Below are 15,138 nucleotides of genomic sequence, written 5' to 3'. Positions count from 1 at the left end.
GCATCTTCTGGAGTTTTCACAATAAAAGTGTTGATCAACGTTTTGGCTTTGGGCACCATTAAGGCCCAGATATCGGCTTTGGCAGTTTTCTTCCAAAGACCGTTGGCAATGATTTCCTTAGCTCGCACATTTGTGCAGGGAGTTCGCCATATGGCTCCCCGGTGCAGTCTGTAGTGCCTCCGTGGGACCTCAACCTAGTACTGTCGGTCCAAAGACCGCCATTTGAGAATATTTGTGAAATTCCTTTACTTACCTTGTCACATAAAGTGGCTTTCTTGGTGGCTTTTACTTCTGCACGCAGGGTTTCCGAGTTGGCTGCGTTGTCTTGTCGGTCGCCTTACCTGGTGGTTCACAGGGACAAAGTGGTGCTTCGTCCCTGTCAGTCTTTCCTTCCTAAGGTCATTTTGGGGTTTTACTTGAATGAGGACATTGTGTTGCCTTCGTTATATTCTAAGCCTATGCACCCGAAGGAGGTTGCTTTGCATTCTTTGGACGTGGTTTGGGCCATCAGTTTGTACTTGATGGCGACTGAATCCATTCGGAAATCAGATTCCTTGTTTATTCTTATGGAGGGTCCTTGTAAGGGACAGGCTGCGTCGGCTGCGACCATTTCCAGATGGATCAGGCAGACGGTGGTGTAGGCCTATTCCATTAAGTGTCAGTTTCCTCCTTTCCCTGTTAAGGCACATTCTACAAGGGCACTCAATGCCTCCTGGGCCTTCCGTCATCTGGCATCAGTGGTTCAGGTTAGCAAAGCGGCCACCTGGGCGTCTGTACACACATTCAGTAAGTTTTACAAGGTTTTGCAGGCCGCTGTGAGACCACTATCCACCAGAATGTCTGGCTATGTTGAGGCCTTAGATTATAGATGTCATGGCTGTGGACCTTCCACCTCCCTTCCGACTTCAGTCTTTGACTTTGCCTTGCAGCCAGACATGGTACTTGAAGCGAAGGCATCTGCTGATGAAGAATAATTGCCCTCTGAAGTATCTAATTTGGATGATACACCTGCTACAACTATCTCTCCAAAATATAAAGGAGGCTATTGCTGCACTGATTGTTCACTGTCATTTAGCATTGGAACAGCCAGAGTCTGCTTACTTTAAGGTGTCTAGTATATGGTCCCTAAAATTCCCTACACCAACCTTCTGGTTCACTTACCGGTTGAGCCTGTCCTCAGCGATGACTGGTCGCACCTTAAGATTGTTTTCTCTCCCAAACACTTTGCCCAACAATATCTGATTGAGAGAGGTTTCCTTCGGAAGCTGGCAGTTACTATGGTGGATTTAGTTATTTCCCATCTTAAAAGGCTGTTTTGGTCTGGCCGGCCTTGCCATGGAACCTGTAGTTGTATCTAAGGCCATTTGTCAGAACTAAACGTATGGTCCGTAATCTCAACTCCATCCTTAAGCCAGCCATAGATGGATCAAATCTAGGACAGGACAAAATTCAATTCATCTATGATCTGGCTGGTTGTACTGAAGTTGATCCATTGATAGACTTCCGTGCAACCAACCTTCCAGATTTTTTTCATTTGATCATTGACAGAAGTGATCATTATGTTCTTCCGGCAGGGATGGCTCCTCGCCTGCAGAACACAATAGCGCTGTGAGAGGGATTCTCCCGCCATCAACATTCGCTTTTGTTGATGGGAGAATTAACTCATTTTCTAAATTTCTGCTTTACAGATTCCTCTGTTCATTGTCAGCTGCAACTTTTTCTTTTAGCCTTCTGCTACTGCCTTAATGGCTTGGGGGGCACACTTTGCCAGATGTCTAGAATGAGTCTTTTATCTGTACACATGCACAGGATTCTCTGGCCTAAGTGCTGGTCAGCTAAACTCCCCTGCAAGATTTGCTTTGAGCCTTTTACCTTTTGATTCTAAAGCTGTTGGGTAGTCAAAAGCTGATCCACCCACCATATTGGGGAAGGAGACAAGTTGGAGAGCATGAAGTGGAGGAGGTAGTGTGAAATGCGCTGGGAAGATAAGAGTACTCTCTCCAAGATAAAAAGGCTTACTCCTCTACCAATCAGTATATACTGTATGCACTGTGGGCTTTTTTTAATGTCCGGACATCCTGTCCCAAGCACCATTGTTCCATTTTTCTCGGTCATTGGTTTTACAGCATGGCTGTTGAAGCCATGGGCTAGAGAGACACTGGCCATTCCAGCTTTAGTCACCCCCCCTCCCCCAAAGACAACAAAGTTGACTTCTCCTAAAGACTATCACACCTGTAATGTCTACTTTGACTAATGCAAGTTGAAGTACTTCCATCCCAGAAAGTACCCCGTGGGACGTATTCTGGCCTTCATCCAGTGTGGTCTGTACCAATATTGAGTAAAATTATGGGTGAAATCTTAACTTTGGCTGTGTTTTAGAAACCTTCTGATTTCTTATCCTCCTAGTTTGGTCCTTTTTTCAGGGAGTAGCTCAGTTCTCCCCTTGTATCCCCTTTGGTTCTCTCATCTTCTTAGAAGTCACCCATTGAACCTATCAGTGATATTTTCTCATCTGACCTTACCTGTAAAGTGGCTTTTTTTGTGGCTATCACATCTACGGGGGTTGTCTCTGATATTCCTGACTTATCCTGTAATGAGCTTTTCTTAGTGTTACTTAAGGACAAGGTTGTCTTGAGGCCTAAGATCTCTGTTTTTCCAAAGGTGATCTCTACTTTCTACCTTTTAAAGCAGCGTTCCACCCAAAAGCTGACGTTCCACTTTAATGACTCCTCGCCCCCTTACATGCCACATTTGGCATGTAGTTTTTTTTTGGGGGGGGGGGGGACCTAGTTTTGACAGGTACCCAGCTCCTATTTTCGCTCGGGCCACCTAGATGTCTTGAGTGGAAGTTCTCCTCTCCCCCTCCCTCTCTGCAATCCCAGAAGATTGCCTGGCCTTTAAAAGAGGAGCAGCGCAACTCACATATGCGCAGAGCGCACCCAGCTGTGAAGCCGCAAGCTGTCACAGCCGGCTGCCCACACTTGTGATGCCGGGGAGAGGCGAGGGAAAGAACCAAGGGTTTGTGCGGCTGCATCTCTAGATGGTGGGACAGGTGAGTGTGTGTTAATTAAAAGTCAGCAGCTACACATTTTCTTCCTTCCTTATGCCCTGCTTTCAAGCATCCTTGGTTTCAGACATCGGGTTTCCTTTTTATGCTTCCTGATGGCTTTTGGGGGTCACCCTGTCTCTCGCTCCACTCCTGCTAGGTTGATTAGACAAGTTATTATCAAAGTCTATTGTTTGAACAGTAGGGTTCCTCCTTTCCCCATTAAAAACACACTCGTATCAGCTCTGTTAGTGTTTCCTGAGCTTTTTAGCATCAGGCATCTGTATCTCAATGACTTATGGGCCCCTATATTGTCTCTACCCACAAAGACTGACCTGGAGCTATTCGCCTACAGAATTGAGAAGGGCCTGAGGCAGGATATTGAGGCCCAGCAGGCCGACACTGCTCATATTGGAGGTAGAGTTCAGACATTAGAGATACAGTGGGATGTGATTTAACAATGCAAGTCACAAGACCACAAGATTAACTCTTTATTAGACCAGATGGATGACTTTGAGAATAGAAGCCGCAGGGTGAATATATGCATCAGAGGCCTACTAGAAGCCACAGCTTCCATTGACATAGTCCCCACTCTGCAAGGAGTCTTTAAGTACATAGTTACATAGTTACATAGTTAGTGAGGTTGAAAAAAGACATCAGTCCATCCAGTTCAACCTATGATGTGTGTGTGTGTTTTCTTTTAACCGTACATTGTATACCCCTGTATGTTGTGGTCTTTAAGGTGTCCATCCAATAGTTTTTTGAAACTATCAATGCTCCCCGCTGATACGACTGCTTGTGGAAGAGAATTCCACATCCTTACCGCTCTTACAGTGAAGAACCCCTTACGCACTTTAAGGTTAAACCGCCTTTCCTCAAGTTTTAGTGAGTGGCCACGTGTCTTATTGTATCTCCTTTCTCTGAATAGTTTGTTCCTTATGCTAGGGTCGCCAGTACAGTATTTGTACATTGATATCATATCCCCCCCTCAATCGTCTCTTCTCCAGAGAGAATAGGTTCAGTGCTTGTAGTCTTTCCTCATAGCTGATGTCCTCCATTCCCCTAATTATTTTTGTTGCCCTTCTCTGGACTTTCTCCAGTTCCAGCACATCTTTCCTGAGGACCGGTGCCCAGAACTGGACAGCATACTCCAGATGTGGCCGGACCAGAGTCTTGTAGAGTGGAAGAATAATCTCTTTATTTCTGGAGTGAATCCCCTTTTTTATACAACCCAGTATTCTGTTGGCTTTGCTTGCGGCGGCTTGGCATTGCATGCCACTGCCAAGCCTGTTGTCTACCAGTACCCCCAAGTCCTTTTCCATCCTAGACTCACCCAGAGGTTCCCCCCCTAGTGAGTAGTTTGCTTTCTGGTTTCTGGCCCCCAAGTGCATTACTTTACATTTTTCTACATTAAATCTCATCTGCCATGTAGTTGCCCACCCCGTTATTTTGTTCAGGTCTGCTTGCAAGATTTCCACATCCTGCATAGAAGATATTGGCATGCCTAATTTAGTATCATCTGCAAATACTGAGATTGTACTAGATATCCCCTCCTCTAGATCATTTATGAATAAATTAAACAGGATTGGTCCCAGGACAGAACCCTGGGGGACCCCACTTTCCACACCCGCCCAATCCGAGTACTCCCCATTAATCACCACCCTCTGTACTCTCCCCTGGAGCCAGTTCTCTATCCAGGTACTCACCTTATGGTCCATACCTACCTTCCTTAGTTTGTACAGTAAGCATTTGTGGGGAACGGTGTCAAAGGCCTTTGCAAAGTCCAGATACACCACATCCACAGGCTTACCTTTATCTAAGTGGCAGCTCACTTCATCGTAGAAGGTTAATAGATTGGTTTGACACGAACGATTTTTCATGAATCCATGCTGATTACTACTTATAATACCGTTTTCATTACTAAAGTCTTGTATGTGGTCCCTTATCATCCCCTCCAAAATTTTGCAGACTACTGATGTTAGGCTGACCGGCCTATAGTTACCCGGGATATATCTCGGCCCCTTTTTAAATATTGGTACCACGTTGGCTTTTTTCCAGTCAGCTGGCACCATACCCGTCTGTAAACTATCCTTAAAGATCAAGAATAATGGTCTGGCAATCACCTGGCTGAGCTCATTAAGAACCCTTGGGTGCAAGCCATCCGGTCCCGGGGATTTATTTATGTTAATTTTCTCTAGTTTAGCTCTAAGTCTATCCTCTGTTAGCCATGGCGGCACTTCCTGAGGTGTATTATTTAGTTTGGCCTTACAAGCGGAGTTCGTGTAGCCCCCCGATTCTTTTGTGAAGACTGAAGAAAAGAAATTATTTAACACTTCCACCTTTTCTCTGTCCTCTGTGGCCATTTTTCCTTTATCATCTTTTATGGGGCCAATGTGCTCTGGCCTCGCTTTCCTACTGTTTATATACTTAAAGAACTTCTTGGGGTTCTTTTTACTCTCCTCCGCTATATGTCTCTCTTGTTCTATTTTAGCCGCCCTGATTTCGTCTTTACATTTCTTATTACACTCTTTGTAGTGCTTAAATGCTGCCAATGACCCCTCAGTCTTGTATTTTTTGAAGGCCTTTTCTTTAGCTCTAATATACATTTTTATGTTGGAGTTTAGCCACCCAGGGTTTAGTTTTGCTTTTTTAAATTTATTTCCCTGTGGAATGCACTGGCCCACCCCCTTGTTAAGTATGCTCTTGAAGCACTCCCATTTTTCCTCCGTGTTCTTTGTTCCCAGGGTTCTATCCCATTTGATATTTTCTAGCAGCGAGCGCAGTTTAGGGAATTTGGCTCTTTTGAAATTCAGTGTCCTTATATTACCCTTGTGTTTCCTATTACTGTAATTAATACTGAAACCAATTGACCTATGGTCACTGTTCCCTAAGTTGTCCCGTATTTCTATATCCGTGAGCAGGTCTGTATTGTTGATAATCAGTAGGTCAAGTACCGCATTGTTTCTTGTCGGTGCATTCACCATCTGACCCATGAAATTGTCCTGCAAAACATTTAGGAACTGCCGAGCCCTGGCTGAATGCGCGGTTCCTTCTACCCAGTCTATATCAGGATAATTAAAGTCCCCCATTATAATGACATTTCCCATCCTTGCTGCCAATCCTATCTGTAACATGAGGTCCGCCTCACCCTCCTCCCTCTGGTTGGGGGGCCTATAGCATACGCCCAATATTACCTTCCCCACGTGCCTTTCCTTTGAAGCTCTACCCATAGGGATTCTGCCTCGTCCATAGCTCCATTATTAATATCATCCCTCATATTTACCTGTATACGGTTTCCTAATATACAAACATACCCCTCCCCCTTTTTTACCCTCTCTATCTCTGCGATAAAGGGAATACCCCTGAATGGTCGCCATCCAGTCATGAGAGCTGTAGATTCTTCGCCATGAGGCATCTGATCATATCAAAAAGCTTGTGCTCATAGGGCGCTTCCCCCACCGTCAGAGTATCCAGGTAAACCGAGAGATGTTATATTCAAACTACGCAAGTACTCCCTAAATTAACTTATCATATCAGGGGGGGTCTGCTATGTGGATTTTGATGGAGCTAAATTATCATTATTCCCTGACCTCTCCAGGAGCACCCTGATGCAATGCCATGCCCTCAAGCTGCCACTTGAGGCCCTGCAAGATGATCTATAGGTGGGTTACCACTTTAACCTCTCAGTCTCTAAGAATGGTCAACAATTTACCCTACAGAGCAAGGATGATTTGCCTCAGTTTATGGAAAATCTTGGTCTATCACAGGTTAGCGATCCTCGCCAGAAATCCCTTTACCATCTCGCCCCCAGCCATGAGGTGACCCGCTCCTTTTAGCCTCGCATCCTTCGCAACCCTACTCTCCTATGATGAGGTCCTGAGACCGTTGTGGACTTATTTCCTTTTTTTTGACATCCTCATTTTCACTACTGCTGTGGTTATATGTTCTACACATCTAAGATGTTGATGTGCACCTAACCCAAAGCGATATTTCTGGTGGACCCATACCTGATGCTGTACCATTTACCCCCAGTAGGTCAACTCTACGGAGTTAGGCCCAGTATTTAGGGCCTCATGCTGCTCGCTGGCCTCCACTCCCTTCTTGATCATAGGGCTCCCGAGTAGTGATGTTGGACTATTCTGGCAGGCCCTTAAGGCACTGTTTTTCACTTTTAGAAATGTTTATCTGTGTTTTTGTTTTCAGGTTACTTATTTGAGGTCTCTGTTTTTTCAGCACACTCTAACTGGTGGATCAGTCAGTTGCAGGCCTCTCTCCACACTAGCACGGCCACTGGGGTATCTCCCAAACCTCCATTTAGCATGGCTTCCCTTAAGATTGCATTATACACATATTCTTTTATTACAGGAGACACATTTTCACACTGACTAGTTTCCCGTCTTCCCCTCCACTTGTATAATCAATGGTATCTTAGCAATTCTCCACCTCCATTAATCAGGGAGGGTGTACATAGCCATACACAAACTCTGTCCTTTCATTAGGAAAGACCAGTTTATCGATCCTAATGGTAGGTTTGTGTTCCTCAAGGGCACCATTGTGGGATGTAAATTCACTTTTGCAGCTGTTTACACCCCAAATACTCAGCAGGTTACATAGTAGGTGAGGTTGAATAAAGACAATAGTCCATCCAGTTCAACCTGTGTAGGTGTGTGTGGCTGTAATCATCTCACATAGCCCTGAATGTCCTGATCCTTGAGATGTACGTCTAAGAGTCTTTTGAAAGCCACCATAGTTCCTTGCAGAAACCACCTCTTGTGGTAGAGAATTCCACAATCTTGTAGCCCTAACAGTAAAGAACCCCCCGCGTTGCCTGAGGTTAAAATGCTTCTCCTCTAATCGCATTGTATGCCCTCTTGTCCTCGTGCAATCCCTTCGACTGAACAGCTTTTTTTTTAAGCTGAGATCCCCATTGAGATATTTATAAATTGCTATCATGCCCCCCCTCAGGCGTCTGTTCTCCAGGGAGAATAAATCGAGCGATTGCAGACGCTCTTCATAATTAAGGACCTCCAATCCCCTAATCAGTTTAGTTGCCCTTCTCTGGACTCTCCAGCTCTAACACATCCCTCCTGAGGACTGGCGACCAGAACTGGACAGAATACTCCAGATGCGGTCGGACCAGAGTTTTATAAAGTGGAAGGATTATAGTCTTATCTCTGGAATACATCCCTTTCTTTATGCATGCTAATATTCTGCTGGCTTTAGCAGCTGCCGCTTGACATTGCATGCTGTTGCCTAATCTATCATCAACCAAGACTCCCAGATCCTTCTCCATTTTTGATTCCCCCAAGGGTTCCCCTCCTAACGTGTATTGTGTTTTTATGTTTTTAGTCCCCAAGTGCAAAACCTTACACTTCTCCACATTAAACCTCATTTGCCATGTCGTTGCCCACTCCGTTATTTTTTTTAGGTTACTTTTCTAGATTCTGTTCTGGACACCCTCTCCGCTTTTCAGGAAGGCCAGCTTATTCTGGGTGGGAGGACCCACAGCTAGATGCATCTACGGGCCATTCCCTACAGTCCTATGCATTTTTTAAGCACTTCAGAAAGTCCTTACACTCCCATCTGGTCAAATGCTGGAGAGTGCTCCATCCTACTGATAAGGATTTCAGCTACTATTCGGCAACCCTCAATGTGTATACCTGGATAGATATGCTGCCGATGGACCAGTTTTCTTTGGAGTCACTCTCTAGGTCGTCGATCGGATTGATAACAGTATCGGACCATCCCCCTATATCCACTGTCCCCTGACGCAAGGTCTTGGACCTGGTGCTTGAATGAGAATGTCCTAGACTACTTGGTGACACTAAAGCAGATAACCGACACTATCTCCCTGTACTTTACAGAGAATTTAACGGATGACGTGGGGTTGGCCTATTTTTTGGAACGACACAAAGCAGTGGTTAAGGAAGAATTTATCTCTCAAGGCTCCAGATTGAAAAAGGCACGTAAGGGGGAACTGCAAACCCTGCTCACAAAACTCGGGTCCATGGAACTTAAACATAAACAACTTATGACCCCAAAGCTGGCTGCGAACCTCCAAGCTAGTCGGATTAGGGCCCGACTGTGACATATTTCTCACGTTCTACGAGTTTGGGAACCAGTGCGGCAGACTGCTTGCTAGAGCTCTCAGGCGACAATGAGTCTGGGGGTCATGTGCACAAACTTCACACGGCGGCGGGTACTTTGGTTATCCACTCCTCTAAAGTTGCGGCGGCCTTTCAAGACTACTATGCTCAGCAATGAAGATAACATTAAATAATCAGAAATACAGTCTAGACTCTAGACATTGTTAATGTGGTAAGTGACTATTCTAGCTGGAAACTGCTGATGTGATAATGAAATATCTACATCGGTGTACAGAAGCCCATTTCCAGCAACCATCATTACTGTGTTCTAATGGTACATTGTGTTAGCTAATCATGTTAAAAGGCTAATTGATGATTACAAAACCCTTGTGCAATTATGTTAGCACAGCTGAAAACTGTTGTGTTGTATAGAGAAGCTGCCATAACCCTGGTATTTTTCTACATGGGGGCGGTCCTCTTTACCATAAAAGTGGTCCGCGGGATCACTTTTATGGGTGGCGGGAGAGGTGCCCACCACCCTCTTGCCGCTTCCCAGTCCAGGAAAACGATCCGGTTCTTTCAGGTACTGTGCAGGAAATCGATTTTTTCATTTTTTTTTTTCTTTTATTGCTTTTTAGTGTAGCTGTGAGATCTGAGGTCTTTTTGACCCCAGATCTCACATCAAAGAGGACCTGTCCTAAAATTTAAAGTGCTCCGTCCCTCCGAGCTCACGAACTGAAGCGAACGCATACCCAAGTCGTGCCCATATATGTAAACGGTGTTCAAACCACACATGTCATGTGAGGTATCGTTGCAATCCTTAGAACGAAAGCAATAATTCTAGCACAAGACCTCTGTAACTCTAAACTGGTAACCTGTGGAAATTTTTAAAGGGTCGCCTATGGAGATTTTTAAGTAACAATGTTTGTTGCCATTCCACGAGCGTGCGCAATTTTGAAGCATGATAGGTTAGGTATCAATTTACTTGGCGTAACGCAGCTTGTCTGAAGTTTGTTACATGAACAAATTAATTTTAAGCAGTCCTAAAACTTGCAAGTCTGCAATTCCTAAAGCAGGGGTTTTATTGTGATCTGAAATTTTTATGGTATAGGTGTGTTTGTACCCAATCTAAGTTTTTAAACTTTTTTTTTTATTTTCATTTCAAAAAGGAAACATTTGACAAATGTCAAGTTGCATTCAATGTCACCTGATGAAATAGTGAGCATGCAACAAAAGAAAAAACATTCCCTGGTATCCACATTACGCTTCATTCCAAAAAAAAATGGATTGCGCCCCATAGCAAAAATATATGCTGCTTTGGAGTTGCAGCCACGGAAGGAAGTTGTGCAGAAGAAGGTAATCTCTTTTTAGGGGGGGCTTGAGGGGTTAGAACCCCCGAGAGTAGGTGTTTTTGTCTTTGGGAATTTTTTTTTTAATTTTTTTTTTTTTTTTCTCTCATTCCCTTCTCTTTCTACCGACCCAGGGGAGGAATATGGAAACATTACGTATTTTAACAATAAATGCGAAAGGTCTTAACATACCGGAAAAAAGACGAGTTTTGTTAAATGATCTTAAAAGTTCTAAAATAGATATAGCCTTCATACAGGAGACGCATTTTCGAGACGATAAATTACCAATCTTAAAAAAACAGATTCTATCCAATAGCATATCATGCAACAAATGCAGAGACTAAATCTAGGGGGGTTTCGATTATCATTGCACATAATGTGCCATGGAAATACGAACAGATGGCCAAGGACCCCAACGGGATATCACTTTTCCTAAAGGGAACCATAGGTAACGTTAAGGTAACTCTAGCCACACTATACGCACCCAATAGCCTACAAGATGCATTTATAGGGAAGAAGATCAGGGAACTGTCAGACTACAAAGAAGGCCATCTAATAGTGGGAGGCGACTTCAACATCCCTCTAATTCCCTCGGAGGACACATCAGTAGGAAACTCCTCAATTCCAGTAAAGACCAGGAAACACATATCAAATACCCTGTACGACGCCCAGTTGATAGACGCGTGGCGTCTAATACACCCAGGCGAACGCGACTACAAGTTTTTTTCCTCGGATTATCACCAATATTCGAGGATTGACTATTTTTTTGTACCGCATAATCAGCTACATGCTATTAAGAATATTCAGATAGGCCTGATTACTTGGTCAGATCACGCCCCAATCTGGATGGATTACGAACTGGGTGGCGATCAGGGAGGGGGATATCGAATATGGAGGCTGAATGAAAGCCTACTACAGGATGAAACAGTCAAAATGGACATAAAGAGAGAATTAGAGGAATTTTTTCTAATCAATAAGACAACAGATACAGATGCAAGTGTCATCTGGGAAGCACATAAAGCTGTAATTAGAGGCATCCTGATCAAGCATGGCTCTAGAATGAAAAAAAAACGAACAGTACAATTAGAGAACCTTCTTTCAAAATTACAAAAATTAGAAGCATCACATAAACATGAAAGTTCCTCAACTTCGAAAGATAACTTGATGGCAGTAAGAAAGGAAATTAACGATATACTCTTTTATAAAGCAAGATCAGCGCTACAGATTAGCCGTAAAAATGCATATGAATTGGGTGATAAGTGTGGGAAATCCCTGGCAAGGGCGCTTTGCGAACAGACGTTAAAAACATATGTCCCACAAATAACAACGAGGAAAGGCCAGAAGGTAGTACTTCCAAGACAGATTGCCCATGAATTCAGAATATACTATTCATCATTATACAATCTGCGGTCTCGGTGCCCGACTCCATCTCAAATAGAGAACTATTTAGAAACATCTCAGATGCCACGCCTATCAGAGAGTGAGAGAGAGGACTTGGGATCCGAGATCACAGATGATGAACTAAACGCAGCAATTTCCAACTTAAAAGAAGGGAAAGCACCAGGCCCCTATGGATATACTATCCAATATTATAAAATGTATGTACCTCAGTTAAAGAAATTTATGGTGGAAATGTTTAATGCATGGGGCAAAGGTAAGAAAATCCTAAAAGAAACTCTACAAGCACACATAACAGTAATACTTAAAGAAGACAAAGATCCAGCATCCTGTTCAAGTTATAGACCAATCTCTTTACTAAATACAGATTTTAAAATATTCACAAAAATTATAGCTACTAGAGTTCAAAATCATCTAGTAAAACTGGTGAATCTAGACCAAGTAGGCTTCACGCCGACAAGAGAGGCTCGTGATAACACAATAAAAGTACTGAATCTGTTATATGTAGCTCAGCACAAACAGATAAAAAGTATATTCGTAAGTACAGATGCTGAAAAAGCTTTTGATAGAGTAAGTTGGAGGTTTATGATGGCAGTACTGAGATATGTGGGCATGGATGAAACTATGCTGAACTGGATCTCGCAGATCTATTCGGACCCATCGGCAAGGGTGAGAGTGAACAGCATGTTGTCGGAAGACTTCTCGATCCAGAATGGAACCAGACAGGGCTGTCCCCTCTCCCCCTTATTGTTTATCTTGACGTTGGAACCCTTCTTATGTAAAATAAGATTAAACCCAGATATTACAGGTATTAAAATTGGCCAAACCCAATATAAGATATCCGCCTTCGCGGACGACATGCTGTTCACTCTCACCACTCCGATTATCTCACTCCCGAATCTCCTGAGAGAGTTCGATGAGTATGGAGAAATGTCCAACCTTAAAATAAATGTAAATAAATCAGAGGCAATGGGGGTGGGGCTAGGACAGGAACTGCTACAACAGCTAAACTCAAACTTTAGATTAAAGTAGACTAGCAGATCATTGAAATACTTGGGGTTGCAGATAACACCGAAATTCTCCCAGCTGTATGCAAAAAATTACCCCGCATTGCTGAAATCTGTACAAACACTACTGCAAAAATGGGGAAAGGGAATGTTCTCATGGATGGCCAGATGTAATATTGTAAAAATGTCTATCCTACCAAAATGTTTATACTTTTTTCAAACCCTACCCATATCTATACCACAGAAATACTTTAAACAAATAGTACATTGAAGGAATTTATATGGGCAGCCAAACATTCTAGACTGAAGAAAAAGGTTATGTCATTCCGAAAAGAGGAAGGAGGTCTGTCGGTACCAGATATGAGGAGGTTTTACCAGACCATACAGTTGAGTAGATTCGTAGACTGGTGCCGCCATAGGAAAACAAAACTATGGCCAACCATGGAACAGGCTCAATTTGAAATTCCACTGGAAAGAGCTGCAGAAGACCGTTCTGCAGTAGCACCCTACCAGCCCCTATGAGAACACACCCGATTATAGGCCTTACAATCAAAGCTTGTGCAAAAATTTTTCAACAGTATCAACTGACAAGAAAATACTCCGCCTTGTTCCCAGTCCTGGGAAACCCCAAATTTACTCCAGGTTATCAGGACAAAAAATTTAGAGACCTGATTGAAAAGGGTTTTTACCAGGTAGACCATTTTATGACATCAGAGGGATGGATAACAGAGAGGGAGCTGGTGGACCCCCTAGGGGATTTCCAGTTGGACAGCTGGAGAGCGATACAGCTCAGACATTTCCTGGGGACTCTACCAAAGCCCAACGAGGTGACATTACAATACACAAAATTTGAAGAGACTTGCGTACAAAAAGGGATACTATCACATTCCATATCTAAATTGTACTCGATGTTAGGGGACAATGGAGATAGCCGCCAATTACTATATTTGAACGAATGGGAGAAAGAACTAAACAATACTTTCTCAGATGCAGATAAGAAGCGGATATTCCAGTTAGCCCACTCAACATCTATTAGTACAAAAATACAAGAGATGAATTGTAAAATACTGTCGAGATGGTACCAAACCCCAGTTAAAATGCATAAAATAGATCCAACAAATACAGATAGATGTTGGAGGTGTGGAGAGGGAAGGGGAACATTACTACACATATTTTGGTTATGTCCCAAAATGGAAAAATTCTGGAAACAGATCTATGAAATTACACAAACCCTGACAGAGTATCAGCTGACAATGGACCCAGCCCTCTTCCTCCTACACAAAACTAGCATCCCGCCTAAACAATACAAAAACTCAATAATACCTTATCTACTCAACGCAGCGAAAATGTGTATCCCCTTAAAGTGGAAAAAAGAGGAACCACCAGACATAATTATGTGGATTAATAAGGTGGAAGAGATTAACAAATTAGAAAACCTGGTACTGAATGCCAACCATAAAACAGAAAAATATAAAGTAATATGGAACGGATGGAATGAGTATATAATCTCGAGAAGGCAGAGTCCAGTGTGAAGGCTTAGGAGATAGGGGGAACCCTATACTTAGGGAGAACCCCCTTTTTGATCACTCCTTTCGCTCTCTTTCCTCCCCCCTGGGTCTCCCTCTCCCCCCCCCCCCCTCCTTTTTTCCCCCTCCTTTTTTTTTTTTTTTTTTTTCTCCTATTAGTGTTTAGTGTTTGTCTCATTTTTGCATCATGGTCTCTGAGTATTAAAAGAGAGGTCAGACGGTTAAAGGTATACAAACAGACCAGCTAATCTGGGGAATGCGATTACTTTTCATTGATATTGTTTTGTTGTTCTCCTTTAGCCCCCTCCCCATAGTGGGAAAGTTATTGAAGTTATAAACCTCAACCTCAGTTATAATGTAAATAATACATGAAACCATGAAATGTATTTAGAAAAAATCATAAATAAATAGAAGGTAATCTGCTTGCATGTTATAAACTGTCACTTTCTCATGCTGTAATTATGCTAGTGGTACCATAACTATTTTTGCTTGGGACCGGTTTCCCAGCTTGTTTGGTATACAAGACAATCTGTAATTTTATTATTGTAAGGTCTAGAATTATACACATACTGTATATCAGGTGCAGCATTTGAGTAGTAACTTTAACTACCTTTTTGCTTCCTAATGTTGCTCGAGCAGCTCCACTTAAAACCTTCAAGTTTCACTAGACCTACATCTGCTGTGATGTATACATGTTTGTCCACCATACCTTTATTAACAAGCCCT

At 43.0% G+C, this 15,138-nt stretch overlaps 1 protein-coding gene across 1 annotated transcript in view; it reads left to right on the top strand.

Moving 5' to 3' along the window:
• Positions 1–15,138, top strand: part of TERT (telomerase reverse transcriptase) — a 413,108-nt gene that overhangs the window by 121,041 nt on the left and 276,929 nt on the right. Inside the window, exon 4 of the mRNA XM_082259713.1 lies at positions 10,302–10,488. Within this exon, the coding sequence (XP_082115839.1) occupies positions 10,302–10,488 (187 nt within the window). The remainder of the gene's footprint in view (positions 1–10,301; positions 10,489–15,138) is intronic.

This window comes from Pelophylax lessonae (assembly GCF_965119305.1).
Source record: "Pelophylax lessonae genome assembly, chromosome: 5".
Taxonomy (NCBI): Eukaryota; Metazoa; Chordata; class Amphibia; order Anura; family Ranidae; genus Pelophylax; species Pelophylax lessonae.
This window is presented reverse-complemented; position numbering and strand designations above follow the sequence as displayed.